A 15,404-nucleotide genomic window follows, 5' to 3' on the forward strand; every position below is an offset into this window, starting at 1 on the left:
ACATGTATTTTTAAAACATGTATCTGACAAAGGATTTGTATCTAGAACAAAATCTCTCAGAAATCAACAATAGTAAACAATACAATTAAAAGTGGGCAAAAGATTTGAACAGTTATTTTACAAAAGAAGACAGATGAATGTCAAATAAGTACACAAAAAATGTTCAATATTATTAGTCATTAGGAAAATTTAAATTAAAATCAATGTAATAATACTGGACATCTGTTAGAAAGTCTAAAAACAAAACCAAAACTGACAACAAAGAAGTATAGCACAATTACAACTCTCATGTGTTGTTGGTGGAAATACAAAAGAGTAGGATCACTCTGGAAATATTTACTGGTTTCTTAAGTTAAAACAGATTTGTCATATGGCCCCCACAGTCTCATTCCTAAGATTTTATTCAAAAGAAATGAAAACTTATGCTCACTCAAAAATTTGAATACGAATGTTCAGAGTGCCCTTAAAATCATTTCAAACCAGCATTAACCCAAATATACCAAGTGAGTAGATAAACAAACTGTGGTATATCCATATAATGGGATACTACTCAGAAATGAAACAGAATGGACTAGTGAAAAACCTAACAACATGAATGAATCTTAAATGCATTACACCAGGAGAAAGAAGAGAGGCTAAAAAGGCTACACACTGTTTTAATTTCCTTTGTATGACATTCTGGGAAAGGGAAAGCTAATACATAGAAAAAAATACATTAATGGTTGCTGAGATTGGGAGTATGGGTTAAAGTTATCAATTAGAACAAGGGAATTGGGGGTGACAGAGCTGTGCTTTGTCTACATTGTGCTGGTTGTTATATGATTATAGGCACTGGTCAAAAAAATGTGAACTAAAAATGGGTGAATTTTACTTTATATATATACCATACTTCAATATAAGGAAAATACTCCATTTATGTATGATATAAAACACACTCTACTGTCATCTATAACTAAAAAGAACAAATAAAAAATAAATTAAGGAAAACATTAAAAAATTCAATGAGAAAAATATAATGTAATATAATTTAAAAAATAAAACTGTTATTTTTTTTTATAAGTGCCAACTAGCAATTAACATGCTCAGTGAACAAAAAGATGAAAAACTCAAGATGAGATACTGGCTGAAGAGTACTGAGTGAAATGAATGCTTCTGAGGAAGGATCTGCTTCTGCTTGGCAGGTGCCTTCAACATGCAGAAAAGAAAAAAATGCTTTTCTAATTCATTACCTTTAAAGAATCACAACCAAATCATCCATTCAACTCACAAACTCTCATAAATGGCATTTTGTGCTTATTTGTTTTCTAGTTCAAATAGCCTGTTCCTGTTCAAATTTATGATTTGAAGAGTTCTTTGCTCTTCTACCTGACCAGATTGTTATCTTGAACTTGAGCAAACTCACAGTATTGCTTTCTTGAACATTCAAAGATATTTTTAATATAAATTTATTTTATTTTCACACAGGAACCATGAAGTGACCAACTTATGAGCATAAAAATATGTATGAATTAAGATGATTTTACACGCTTCTACCATGCACTGGTCTCTCCTAATGTTGACAAGTTTTGATTATCATTATTTTCCCTTCACACTACCATCTTTTTATGCTAATGCAGAATGTACTAGAAAGAGCCTTGAAAGTGAATGTCACTGTTACCAGATTTTAAGGTCCTATCAACTCATAACAAGCTATATGACCGCAGTGAAGTAACTTATCTCTCAAAACTAATACTCACCTCCAACTCTGATCTCTCTCCAGTGCCTTCATTAGGGAACTTTAAAGTCCTACAGACACAGATCTCCTCTCATGCAGAATATAAATTATATTGGATGCTTTATTAGTATCCAAATTGTAATCATTACTTATTTGTTCATGTATTCATGCCTCACTTATTCAACTAAGTTTCTTCAACTCCACTATGAAGTGTTTAAGAGGAGAGAATTATTCACACATACATCTTTGTCTCCTATAGCATCTATCACACAGCAATAGGTTAAATATGTTGGTTTTCTGATATAATTATTTGGCCTTACATATCACAGTTTGAGGATAATCAATTGACTTTGAAAAAAATACGGTCAAGTTTGATAAACTCATGGAGGTTTCCAGAGTCTTCTTTGACCACTCTTGTTGCGGCCACCCCTGCTGTCTCCTCCCATTAACTCATCAATGTATTCCAACTTCTGCCCATATCCTCAACCTATTTTACACTTTAATAATATTTATCACGCTCTGAAATAACCTTTCCCTTTCTTTCTCTCTCCTCTTCCTTTTCCCTAATCCAATGTTTTAGGTCTCCTACCAGAATTTAAGCTCCATGAAAACATCAACTGATCATGCTCACTGTAATATATTCAGAACCTGGATCTCATTCAACACATAATAGGCATAAGAGGTACATAATAAATATTTACTGAATTGTTAAACTTGTTCCTTAATTTAGTGATACCTACTGGAGGCTGACCAATAGAAAGAAACAAAACTACTTCACATAATTTACCTGCAAAGAGGTTCTACAAGGTCCTTTTCAAGAAAATCATGATCATTCTTGACACCCACAATGTTGATGGGAAATTGTGAATCTGAGGAAAAAAAAGGAAGAGACAAACAGGTTCATGCACCTTGTTTTATCTGAATGGGCACCAACATATTCAGGTCACCAAGGTCTGCATAAGCCACAGATCTTAACAGCAGTTAGGACCCATTACCATTATGTTGGTGTTGTTTAATATAGCAGACAATTTTATTTTTATCACAATGAATGCTTTTGAGAGTATAATGTAAGTGTGAAATATGAGAATAATCAAGTGTTTGACCTTGGGTAGAATTAAATACTAAGTGCCAGTATTTTTATAGCTTATCCTTATTATAGACATCCTTATTAGAGGCTGATGAGGGCTTAGAGGAGAGCTTTTACACTCTCGCCAGCCACCTAAAGTGTAGGTCGCTGATTTCTGTCCTAATGATTTCATGGAATGCTTAGTGTGGCAGATTTTCTTTTCTCCTTCAAAAAGAACATTTCCCAAAATACCCAAAGTTCAATGGTCTCAAATGTTTTCTTTTGTAGCCAAATCTTGAGTCACTTTGAAGTGCAAGCAAAATACTCAAGCATTGATTCTATCCAAAGAGAAGGAAAAATTTTAATACCATGACTTTTTTCCAACAGACAATCCATGTCAGGTTGATAGGTCAATGACAATCTTCAGAAACATCATATTAATTTTAGATACCTTATTGATATAGATGAAAATTGGGAGATCATTTGGCATTGAGACCATGGTCGATTTTAACAATGTTGGTTCATTCTTTCTCATCTTATATTCTCCTGCCTATACCTTGCCAATCATGATAAATTAAGGGTATCTATATCTTAGCGTGAGCTGCAAACAGAAACAATTCCTCTTCTGGTGAAAAAAATACTGTGTTTGAATTCCACATGGTCCCAGAATGAAGATTGTCTCATTCTATCAGTAAGTGTGTTGTAGTGAGGAGCAGAAGCTGACCCCAGTTGTCCTGGCTTTGAGTTCCAATTACTTCTAAGTTGTGCAACTGGGGGCAAGATACTTACCTTTCTTTGGGCCTCTCTTTCCTCATCTATAAAATGGGGATGATGATAATTATAATACCCACCACATGGCAGTGTTGTGAATATTAACACTTAGTATAAGTAATGTGCTCTGAAGAGTACCTGATTTTATAGAAGTACTTGGTCTTGTTACATTTAGTCTATACAAGTGTCTTAAACACAATCAGAGAGGTACATGTAACCTAGGAGTTATCTTTACCTGTTAGACATTTATGGTCTCTTTAACATTTAAATCTCATAGTATTTTAAGTTTATAAGAGATTGTACATTATAGAAAATATGCTCATTAAGGGTCAAGAGATTAGGATTTTAGTTCTGACTGTTCCTCTTTGGAAATACCACTTAAGCTCAACCTTAAGCTTCTCATTCCTCATTAGTAAACTGGTAGAGAATGGGAGTGAGGGAGAATTGCATAAACTATTTAAACTTTATAAGATTCCTCCTTGTCTAAAAGGTGATAGTTCTATGAAAACTTTCACCAGAGATCCTAGACCTCAAACACACACAGAAAACCTTACAGAATTTAAGTGAGAGAAGTAGAAAATTCTGTTTTTTAATATGAAACTGAGCTTCCAGATGAAGGGATGAAGTTACTTCTAAGTAAAAATTAATCTGGTTGGTTCTTTCCATTCTACACAAATTTCATGCATCAGGAGGAAAAGTCAACAATGTTTAGTGTGCTGGGCATCCCTGTGTAGCCCTGCAGACCTACCTTCCATTTCTATTTTGTGCCCTGCTTTGTGCCCTGTTAGGATGTATGACATCCCAGGGGACCTGTGCCCTCTGGCTTCCTTTCATGTTTGATCAGTGGGAAGCCCTGACTGGAAACTGAAAGAGGAGCCTGAGGTCAGGATAGTTATACTCTGGTTCTTGACAGTGAACGCTGCTAAGGGCCAGCCGTGTGCTCCTAAGAGTCTGCTCCTGGTCTCCTCTCCCCGGTGCTCTGGCACTGCTCCTTTCCTGCTTTGGGTCATTGGTATGACAGCTCTGCTGCACTGCTCCTCATGGATTCTCTACCCTGTCCACACCTTTGTAATGAATCCTATTAGCAATAATCCTTTGCAGATGAGCTCGACTATGCCGTCTGTTCCTTGCTGGAATCCTGACTACTGCACTTCAAATAAGGACCACCCAAAAAGGAGTTAAAAGCTGTGATTATTTTATATATATAGATATACACACACATACATGCAGTGAACAGAAATAAATTACAAACCAAATAATTTTGAGACTTCTAGGAAATTTTAACAACTGACTTATTGCAGTTTTAAGAAAATTAGTATTACACAGAAAAAAAATCTAGGAAAAATAAGGGAAAAAAAATGCCTAAAAGCTGCTGATGACAAAATACTGGAAGAAAATCAGAGTTGGGGTTTCTGATAAAGAGATGAGCATTGTAGTGGGAAGTAGAAAGAAACTGGGCTTGGGAAGAGATTCCCATTTCCAAGTTGGTATCAGGATAAGCCTGGGCATTGCAAAGGCTGAGTGGACAAGAAAGCAAAACAAAACAGGAGAGAAAAGACCTGGAAAACAAAATGATCCATGTGGTTCATTTTGAATTTTATTCCCTTTGTGAAGAACAAAAGAAAGGTTGCACATACCCTCGTATAACTGCGCATATTGTGGGAAACCAGCAGCCCGAAGCCAGTCACATGCTTCCTTCGCCTCAATTTCTGAAAAATACAAGAAGAGAAAATTGTGAGTTCAACAGGCACACCCCAGCACTCTGCCTCCTTCATTGAGGAGATGCTTGTTAGCTTTGAGCAAGTTGTTACAAGGCAAAATTGTTCCCAGGTAAGTCTGTATAAGTCTTCCCATCCCAAAATGGGCGTAAAGTGAGCAGGCAACATAAAGGACCTCGCTATGTGAAATTATCTTCACTGCACATCCGCAAGTGTGGAGGTAATGACAAAACCACAGATGACAGAATATAAAGACTCATTTTCAGGCAGGGAAAAATGTCTTATTTATAAACCAGGGAACCAGGGGAGTAGGCAGAAGGAGGAAAGATTTCTTTATAATCCTCTTTTTAATGGCATTTTTTAAGTTTCCAAGATAAGGTTAAGGGTATTTATTCAACATTCCTTTATTCTTTCACTCTTAGGATAATGAAAGACCACAACTGGGTAGTCTACAAAAATGTATTTTTCTCATGAAGAAAGGTATTACAAAAATCCAAAGCATTATTATTCCTTTAATTTCACTGATGGCCTTAATTCCCAATGCATTTTAACAAGATGTTCATTCATCAAGCACACTGGAATGATTTCAAGCTCAGAGTGCGGCATGGAAAAGAAAATTGAGACTTGAATTTGATGGGGTACTAGAATCTCTGAGGGCCAAGCCCAAAATGTTATATCCTTCAGGTGACCATTGAGGGGTCACCCAAAGGACCATTCTACCACCTGCCTGGGAAAGCTGTGGTGTGAGATGGGAGGAGTCCAGTGTGTGAACCAGGTCACCACTCGACCTTACGAATCCTGGATCATTTCCCAGCCACAACTCTGTTAGATAAACATAACTTTAAGGGAAAATAAGTTCATCTGTCAAAAGTCCAGTTTCCTCCAAACAAAATTAAACAGCTGATTATAACAGGTCTCTACTAAGGCTGTTGGGATGCGCCCACATCAGGTCAGCACATTTCCATTTACTGTGATGTTTGGTTTCCTCATAGCCAAAGCTGGAGAGTCCAGAGCCTTCTTAGGACAACACCACAGAATCCATCTACACTAACATTGGCCATGGGCCTGAGACTGTACCTTATATTGAAAGTTCGGTATCTGTAAAATATAATGTTTGATATGACAGAGACATTTGGTGTATATGTTAGGAAAACAGACCGAAGTCCAGTTCTTACTCCCCCGCAAATAGAGCAAAAGCTGCATCTCTGACCCGCTGATTTGCTTATTTAGACCTGGATTGAAATTTGCCAATAAATTCAGGAAGCAGAACCTTACATGATTCCTGCTTCAAAATGCCTGTTCCTTTAGCATTCCTTATTCTACTGTCACCCCAGGGACTGATCATTTCTCAATTTGAGTTTTATCCCTGATGTGATGTGTGAGGTTTTCCACATAATTTTGACCAGTACAGACCTAACATGTTCTTATTCCTGCCACATACATGCTTCAGAAATACCTGGGGAACCAAATTGGAAATAAAAAGCTTTGGGAAATATTTCTACCAGGAGGAGAGTCTCTGCTTCACAGGGCTGTTCAAACCAGAGCTTCAGCTACATTATGCTGCACTGGCTAACGTGTGCTTTCCCTTTGTAAGGGCAAAGGGCAATTCATGTATTGCCTGAAGGTTCTATTCAATACTGGTTAGAGAGTCCTTCCGTGAAGGCTTTTACTCTGATAATCACAGGACTATTTCTCAGTAACTAGGAAATGAACCTTCTATTTGTTACACTTAGAAAATGTGGTTAGTCTCTGCTGAATCATAGATAAAATGGTGCCCTATAAATTTTCAAGCCTGAGATTTGCTTTTTGCTTCAATATGATACAATGGGTAGTAATGAGAAAATATCTAATTTCTAGATATGCTTTAAACTTCATTATGTGTCAGCAAGCTTTAGAGGGAAGCACTGAATTTTATATTTTCTATTTGAATTACATCAATACTTTGCCTTTTTCTATTTTATTATCCCCTTTACTATGATCAAAATGTAGTGTTAAATGAGAGAATTCTAGGGAGCCAAGCCATGAAGAACAAATGGAAGAGACCCAGAAGATAGGGGCTGTACAACATAGAAAGCTTAAAGGAGATTAGGAAGTGAGCTAGGAATCAGTATACACTCTACCAGGTTGGGGATGGGAGGAACAACAGGTGGGGAGAAGTGGACAGTCAAGGGTCCTTCTAGAAAAACTTTTGGAGCTCTGTTTTGGCAGTGGGATGGGGCTAAGCTAGACTGGGAGAGGCGGGGGTTTTCAATTGAAAATGAAATGATAAGTTCATTTCATTTTTTTCCTAAACAAAAGCAACACTGATAATTGATAAGGAACTGAAATATTAAAATCTTATTCATAAACAAATCTGAAGAATCAAATCTTAATCAAAACCCGGATAAGTCAATCAGTCAATAGGCTATTTATTTGTTTGTTTTCTGTTTTTAAATGGGTAGGCATTTAGCTTTTAGGTCTGAGAATCAAACAACAACAAAAATTGCAGAGTAACTCTAAAACACACCCAAGCCTCAGCTCCTTGAGCCATGGCTCCCCATGCTTAATTACCATCTATTTACTAAGTGCCCCTCAAACACATGACATCTTTTCTATTCTCCTATAAGACCCAACTATATGCTACCTTCCAAAGACAATTGATGTCTCAATTTAAGGGCAAAACAAATCTTATTTACTGATCAGTGATGAAACAAACAAAACTACCTGGCACAATTAACCACTCTCAAATTTGATTTTGCCTATGAAATTGATTTGGAGGCTCTTGTAATTTCTATTGATCCCCTACAGTCCCTACTGATACCTATCAGCCAAACATTAATATTTTCCCCAGGGCTCTTGCAGTGGCCCATACAGGAAAATTAAAAAGGAATCATATTGCCAATGTCATCATTTCACAAAGATTTACCTAATGAGATTTAAATGACATTTGAGGAAAAAAGTATGAAAATCTCCTTTTTAATATGTTCTTGTTAGCCAGCATCATATTACATAAAAGCACTAAGAGCTATTAAAATCACATTTTAACAATTGTATTTGTTTTCCATTTAACCATTACTTGCCCCTGTAGTAGCTTCAGGGTTACAAGGCAAAGAATCAACTCATTATACCTTTCTTGCTGAAAACCTGAGTTATGATGTGAACTAGAGAATGCCACTGAACAGAGGAGCCTGCAGATCTCTATGAATGTTACTGTGCTATAGTAGTCCTCCCTTATATATGGAGTATGGTCTAAGACTCCCAGTGGATGCCAGAAACCTATATCAAACCCTATATCAGACATGGTATACACTATGCTTTTTGATCTGATAACTGACATGCCTACTAAGTGACTAACAGGCAGGTAGCTTATACAGCATGAATGCACTTGGACCAAAGGCTAATTCACATCCCAAGTGGAAAAGAATGGGACGGTGCAGGACAGCATGAGACTGACCTCATGGTATCAGAATAGTGTAGAATTTTAAACAAATGAATTGTTTATTTATGGCCTTTTCCATTTAACATTTTCTGACCTAGACTGTGAATAAGTGAAATTGTGGATAAGGAACAGGGACTTTTGTACTTTGCTAGGGAAAATGCAATTCATTTGGCTGATTATTATGACAACATTTTAATAGAAGTTTTATAATTAGTTATTCCATTTTGGCCTATAGTAGGTATCTGTTTTTGCCTTCTCAGCATTCTTCCCTATTTCTGATAACAGAACTTCTCTATGTGAGGAGCATCTTCTGTGGGGTTTAAGTGGGGTTAAGAGACCTTGCCTCCAATCACATACCTATCCTATGACCATTACCCACATGAGGATGTCATGCTTCTAAACAGCATCTCTTTGCCTTTAGTCTATGGAGATTGAGGAAGTTTGGAACCTTAGGTCAATAGTCATTTGGGAATGAAACCAACTGGCTGGAAGTGAGACACATAGTTTTTCACTTGGTGGCTTGATCCGTCCATAAACCAAGCAAACCTTTCACTGGTTTACTCACAAATTTGGTAGGTGGTTTGGTGCTAGGCACAATTTCCTGCTACTTATCTGCCATTTCACTTGAGGTAAAGTCAGTTTTGCCTCATTTGCCTTTACCTAAACCTGGATACAAATTTACTGCATTCAATTTAAATCCTTATCTGATTGACAGCCAGTTCCTTAGAATATAATGTGAAACTGATTGAGGGCAGTTGCTCAGAAAATGACATTACCTTTGTTCAGAGACAGATTTGGTAAGGAGGCTAACTCACTGGTGCCTGAGGGAGGGGACATTCCTATGGGCATGAGAACAAAGCCACTATGGAAATAAACCCTGGCCTATGATATGTTTTTACAAAGTATTATCATGTTTCTTAATTATACATGTTCAGTTTTAAAAGCTTATAAAAAATTCTGAAAGTCACAATAAAAGAAAAAAGTCAACTCTTGTCCCATTACTAACACATAATTTGAAGTATGTTATTTGTCAAAGTGGTAATATGGTAATAATATCTTAGGTTGACTGCTTTTTCTTTTTTTACATAGTTATACACTATGAATATTTTCCCATACAATGACACTGTTTATAAAAATGGGAAATTTACTTTGTTTTGGGAATGATGCTTATTTTTTAAATGCTTGATTTTTAAATAGCACCAAACTGTATTTCACTGCTGGGAGGGTGCAACATCAAGGTAACCAGGATAAAACACTTAAGTAAGACCTTCTCAGTGTAGTCTGAAAAGGGAGAAGACTGAAAGTTCAAGTGAGTTAGAGATTTACACCCTGTTTCTTTAAAGAAATGTTAATTTAGTGATTTGGATGTGAACAATTGAATGCACAAGACTCAGGAGGGCCTCCTCAGTCAAGTAAGGAGTTATATTGAGCACAGAAAATTTGCAGGCCAGGTTTGCAAGCTGTGTCTCAAGTTACAATCTCATTGTATTTTTAAACTGGTGCTTCTGGTATGCTTCAGAACAGTGTGTTCTCCTAGCTGAGCATTTAAGTACATTTTGGTTTATATTATTCTCTGCATAGCAAATACATGCTTCCACAGATAACCCAAAGGTATTGGGTATTCTTTCTAAATGACCAAAAATTCAAATTAGGGTCAAATTAAAATTTATTATCATGAGACATTTAGTTGGCTAGAAGGAGTCTGCTTTACTGTGAAAGTTTATGCAATCATTATATAGGCATATGTTGTTTTTACAAATTTTGAATTTTCAAGGACAAACGCTCCAATTTAAGTAGGTCTTTCTAAAAACATGTTCATTAAAAGTACTCAAGAGAAGTGGGGGTGGCCGTGGGGGAGGGAGGCAACCTGATCTTCATGTGATTTAGAAAAGTAGGCATGGGAAGGGTGTTTTGGTTTTTCATTTGAACAGGTTCTTGGTGAGCACTCTATTTCTGAAAGATGACAGGTATGAGCATGGCAAAGTGACTCAGCCACCACAAGATGTCTGCAGTGGATGCAATTACTACCATTAAAGTATATCAAAGGTATTAACATTTCAACAGGATCATGGTTGTTGGTTTAGGATAATTCATATGGATGAGTTAGCTTCATTATTAAGGCAAACGAAACCTTTGTCTCGAGAGAGAATTTCTCAAGCAAGTCCCTGTTTATAGATGGTATATTTCCTTGGCCAGACCTAGACCAGTTTTGTGACATCAATGCCAGGGTATCCATCCTATCGACATAAGGTATGAATGATACAGTCATTACTGTTATACAGAACCTTACACTACACCATGAACCTTCTCCCCAGAGAGTTTCATAGCTTTAATTATAGGTAGGGTGCACCATTAGCCTTTTCACAGTAATAGACTTTGATTTAGATTCCATGGCCTGATGGGATATATAAATATTTACACTTTTTAAAATTAGATATCTTTTGTTTTGATGTGTAAAAGTCCTGAATAAATTTTAAATGTGTGCTAAGTATAATTTTTTTCCTAACATGCATAACATTTTTTTCATGCTATTCTAAGTTCTTAAAAGGAGCTAAAATACAGGTTATTTAGAATAAATTTAATATTATCAACCACTGACTATTCAAAACATTGAGCCAACTTATAAACTACCATCTTATTTCTCCATAATTTGAAGCAACATTTTTTATTATTATTTTTTGCAGGGGGTGGCTGGGTAGGAGGGATTGAATCAGGGGCACTCAACCACTGAGTCCCATCCCCAGCCCTATTTTGTATTTTATTTAGAGACAGGGTCTCACTGAATTGCTTAGTGCCTTGCTGTTGCTGAGGCTGGCTTTGAACTCCTGATTCTCCTGCCTCAGACTCCTGAGTCGCTGGGATTTTAGGTGTGCGCCACTGTGCCCAGCTGCAACATTTTTCATGATGTATGATAAAATATCTTATTGTCAGCAAGTATATAAGTATAGGAAGAAGAAATGTGGAAGAGGCATATATGCATATTTCACTATGACACCTAATTGCATTCAGTCAAGACAGAGATGCATGGCTGGGTAATGTATATTTCTCTCCCCATAGCAAGAATCACAGACACGCTGAGACATAATATACCATCAACAATTCTTAACATTAGTCTTACTTCTCAGGCCTTCAGATATCTTCTGTGAGCTGAATTCACAGCAAATCTAGTCACTTAAATAATATCTACTAGAGTGAAAGAGTAGCAAACAAACTCTATGAAGTAGGCTAATTCCTACACACTCAAGGGTTTTTTTAATCATTCTTTTTCAGCCTGATTGGGAAAATAATGAATGTGTGTGTGTGTGTGCATGTGTGTATGAAATATATAACATAGGGGTGTATGTCATATACATGTAAATATACAAATCAAATCTTATATGTATCATATAAATTAATTATTACATTTATAATTAAAACATGATATATATTTTTCTTAAACATATATATGTTTTGTTTTTTCTTATGTGTTTCCAATGATGCCCTTCTTTTTCTAGTACCCATGTGACTCATAGCGCTTCTCTGACTGGGAGGCAAATAATTCTAACCCCACTGATATCAGGCTTGGCCACAGGATCACTTTACCCAATGAAATGTGAGTATAAGTAATGTTTGCTAATTTCAAGCAAACACTTCAGGAGCCATCTCCTACTTGTACTAGCTTTCCTGTTTTTGTCCCTTTATCATGAAGTTAGCATGTCTTAGTCGAGGCTATCCCTTGAGTTTGACCACACGAGGGACAGAGCCACAACAGAAAAGCCGCTGACATAGAATGTGAATAAGAAATAGACTTCCATCATTTTATGCCACCATAATGTGGGGAGGGAGTTTGTAGAGGGGCATGATCTGGAGTAAGCCAATTTAACACAGCTGCCAGCTATTCATTCCATAGGTGAAGCATATAGAAGACACTATGTGCCTTTATTTAAACTTGAAACTATTGGTGCATGTTTGTTAGTGTGGCATAGATTAACATAGACTCAGTATATTATTTCTGCCTGGAATTATGCTTCCTTACCTACATACAGTATGTGGCTTATACAAATTCAGAAAATGTTGTAAACAATCCTTTCATGCTCCTCTCTTATGTGCACCCCCCCACTTGCACCACAGAAACCAAAAGTCCAGTTGCAATCGAAAAGGAAACTCCTCAGAAATATAAACATTAATCTCCACACCCATACTCCTAGTAGTATTTAAGAAGAAAAAAAAAAAATACAACCCCCCCACTTCAATCAATATCAAAGAAAAAGAAGGAAGAAAATATATGCTCTTGTAGCCAAATAGTTTCTGACCAGATTGTTTTGACTAAAGTTTTCCATGAGGCAGAGTAGTACTTTATTCTCCCCTTTCATTTGGTACAGATTGTTCCCATCAGGCGCTTGTGGTATTTCTCAGGGAGGTTATATGCATACACAAGTGCATGAACATCCCAAGCTTTTGGAAGTTGTGGAGCCTCTGCCTACCACTAACTCTCAAGAGATTCTCAAGATGGACAGTTAAGCAACTGAAATGCAAGGCTGGGGACCAGAGAAATGATTCAGACAATTAGAAAGGACCAGGATTTGTGGGAATTGGCTGACATGCTTCCATGTTGGCCTAACCAGACAATAGTCTCTAGTAACCCTTCTTGAAGCAAGAGCATTAGAGTCTGCAAACGCTCTCTCTCTAATTCATTTTTCTCTGGCTTCTTTTGGCAAGGTGAAGAACGAGAGTCCATGGTGGCTGGCTTGGTGTTGACACTCAGGAGCAGAAACTCGAACTTCCACAAGGAAGTTTTAACTTCACAAATTCCAGCATCTGCAGGGTCCTTGTGCATTCACCCTTTATCACACTGATCTCTTGCCTGGGAAAAAGCAATCACCTTGAACAAACTCTACCACTACCAGGAAGTCAGGTTTTTTTTTCTTGTTTTTTTTTTTTTTTTTTTTTTTTTTAGCTTCTGGGAAGTATTCTTCCATTCAACAGTGCTTTAAGACTTTTATTTTTTTAATGTTAAAAAATTATGAATGGTTTTAGGGACTGAAACTCTTCTGTGCCTCCTTCCAAATATGTGAATGTCTGCACTTGAAGAAGGTTATCTACTCTTTGATTAGCTTAGCTCAACTCTTATAGTTCTGGATACCTGGATACTCTAAATAAATCAGAAACTTCCATCATATCAGGGAAAACCTTGCTATGTAGGCAAAAAGAAGAAATACAGAGTCTGTTGGGATAAAGTGCTTCCAAGAATCCAGCAAGTCCCTTCAATTCTTTCCCTCCTAGGGCTGGCATGGCAAGATAGGACTTGACTAGAGTTTTTGAAGAGGATTTGCATTTGATTTCTGTGTGATCATAATATACCTAATCAATCAAAACTAATTTTTGCTTAATTTAATCCCAAGGAAACATCTGAATAACACAGGAACACTTTTATTATCTGACTACATATAAAAACCTGATATTATATATTTATGTATTTTCTTTTATTTCTTGGTACTGATTCAGATTGCAAATGAAGTATTTGCTGGGAAATTTTCAACATGTCTTTGCCAGTTCTTTGGAATGCTTTCTAGTTGTCTGCTGAATGAAGATGGCATTGACATCCCAGAAAAAAAAATAGGGTCTTATTCAAGAAATAAAGTTATTAGGTTTTCAGCTACTGATTTATTTTTCTCCCTATTTTTTAAGGTTAAAGAGATTGCTAAGCTTAGAAACTTGCTCACTTAAGTAATGGAATTTTTATTTTGCAATTTGTTAATAGATATTGACATATATTCCTTACAGAAGGAAATAAAAAATGAGTTCAGGTAGTTCAAAGAGCTCAAGCTAATGGTGGTGAAGGAATTCAAGCTCTCCACTGAAGATGCGGGAAACTATTGGACCCAACAGACATCATGATTCATTCATGACTTGTGTCATGCTGGGATCTAATCATATGGCATACTGATATTAAAGTCAACTGAGGTAGCCTATGCAACAAATGTAGAGCATTAATCTCCAGGATACATAAAGAACCGAAAAAAACTCAACACCAAAAAACAAATCCCAATCAATAAATGGGCTACAGAACTGAACAGACACTTCACAGAGGAAGATATACAACTGAACAACAAATACATGAAGAAATGTTTAACATCTCTAGCAATTAGACAAATGCAAATCAAAACTACTCTAAGATTTCTTCTCACTCCAGTCAGAATGGCAATTATCAAGAATACATGCAACAAAAAGTTTTGGTGAGGATGTGGGGAAAAGGTACACTCATACATTGCTGGGATGGGACTGCAAATGGGTACAATCACTCTGGAAAGCAGTATGGAGATTCCTCAGAAAACTTGGAATGGAACCACCATTTGACCCAGCTATCCCACTCCTCAATTTAAACCCAAAGGACTTAAAATCAGCATACTACAGTGATGCAACCACATCAATGTTATAGCAGCTCAATTCACAATAGCCAAACTATGGAACCAACCTAATGCTCTTCAACAGATGAATGGATAAAGAAAATTTGGTATATATACACAATGGAATATTACTCAGCCATAAAGAAGAATGAAATGATGGTATCTGTAGGTAAATGGATGGAGTTGGAGAATGTCATGCTAAGTAAAATAAGCCAAACCCAAAAAACCAAAGGCTGACTGCTTTCTCTGCTATGCGGAAGCTAATTTACAATGGGTGGAGTGGTAGGGTATGGAAAAATAGAGTTACTTTGGATTAGGCAGAGGGGAATGA

General features: G+C 36.6%; 1 protein-coding gene across 6 annotated transcripts in view; it reads right to left on the reverse strand.

Moving 5' to 3' along the window:
- Stard13 (StAR related lipid transfer domain containing 13) overlaps positions 1-15,404 on the reverse strand; it is a 522,899-nt gene that overhangs the window by 64,793 nt on the left and 442,702 nt on the right. For all 6 annotated transcript variants that reach the window (XM_047552400.1, XM_047552397.1, XM_047552399.1 and 3 more), the window contains 2 exons: positions 5,189-5,260; positions 2,502-2,583 (listed from right to left, as the gene is read on the reverse strand). In XM_047552400.1, the coding sequence (XP_047408356.1) occupies positions 2,502-2,583; positions 5,189-5,260 (154 nt within the window). The remainder of the gene's footprint in view (positions 1-2,501; positions 2,584-5,188; positions 5,261-15,404) is intronic.

This window comes from Sciurus carolinensis, chromosome 5 (genome assembly GCF_902686445.1).
Source record: "Sciurus carolinensis chromosome 5, mSciCar1.2, whole genome shotgun sequence".
Classification (NCBI taxonomy): Eukaryota; Metazoa; Chordata; class Mammalia; order Rodentia; family Sciuridae; genus Sciurus; species Sciurus carolinensis.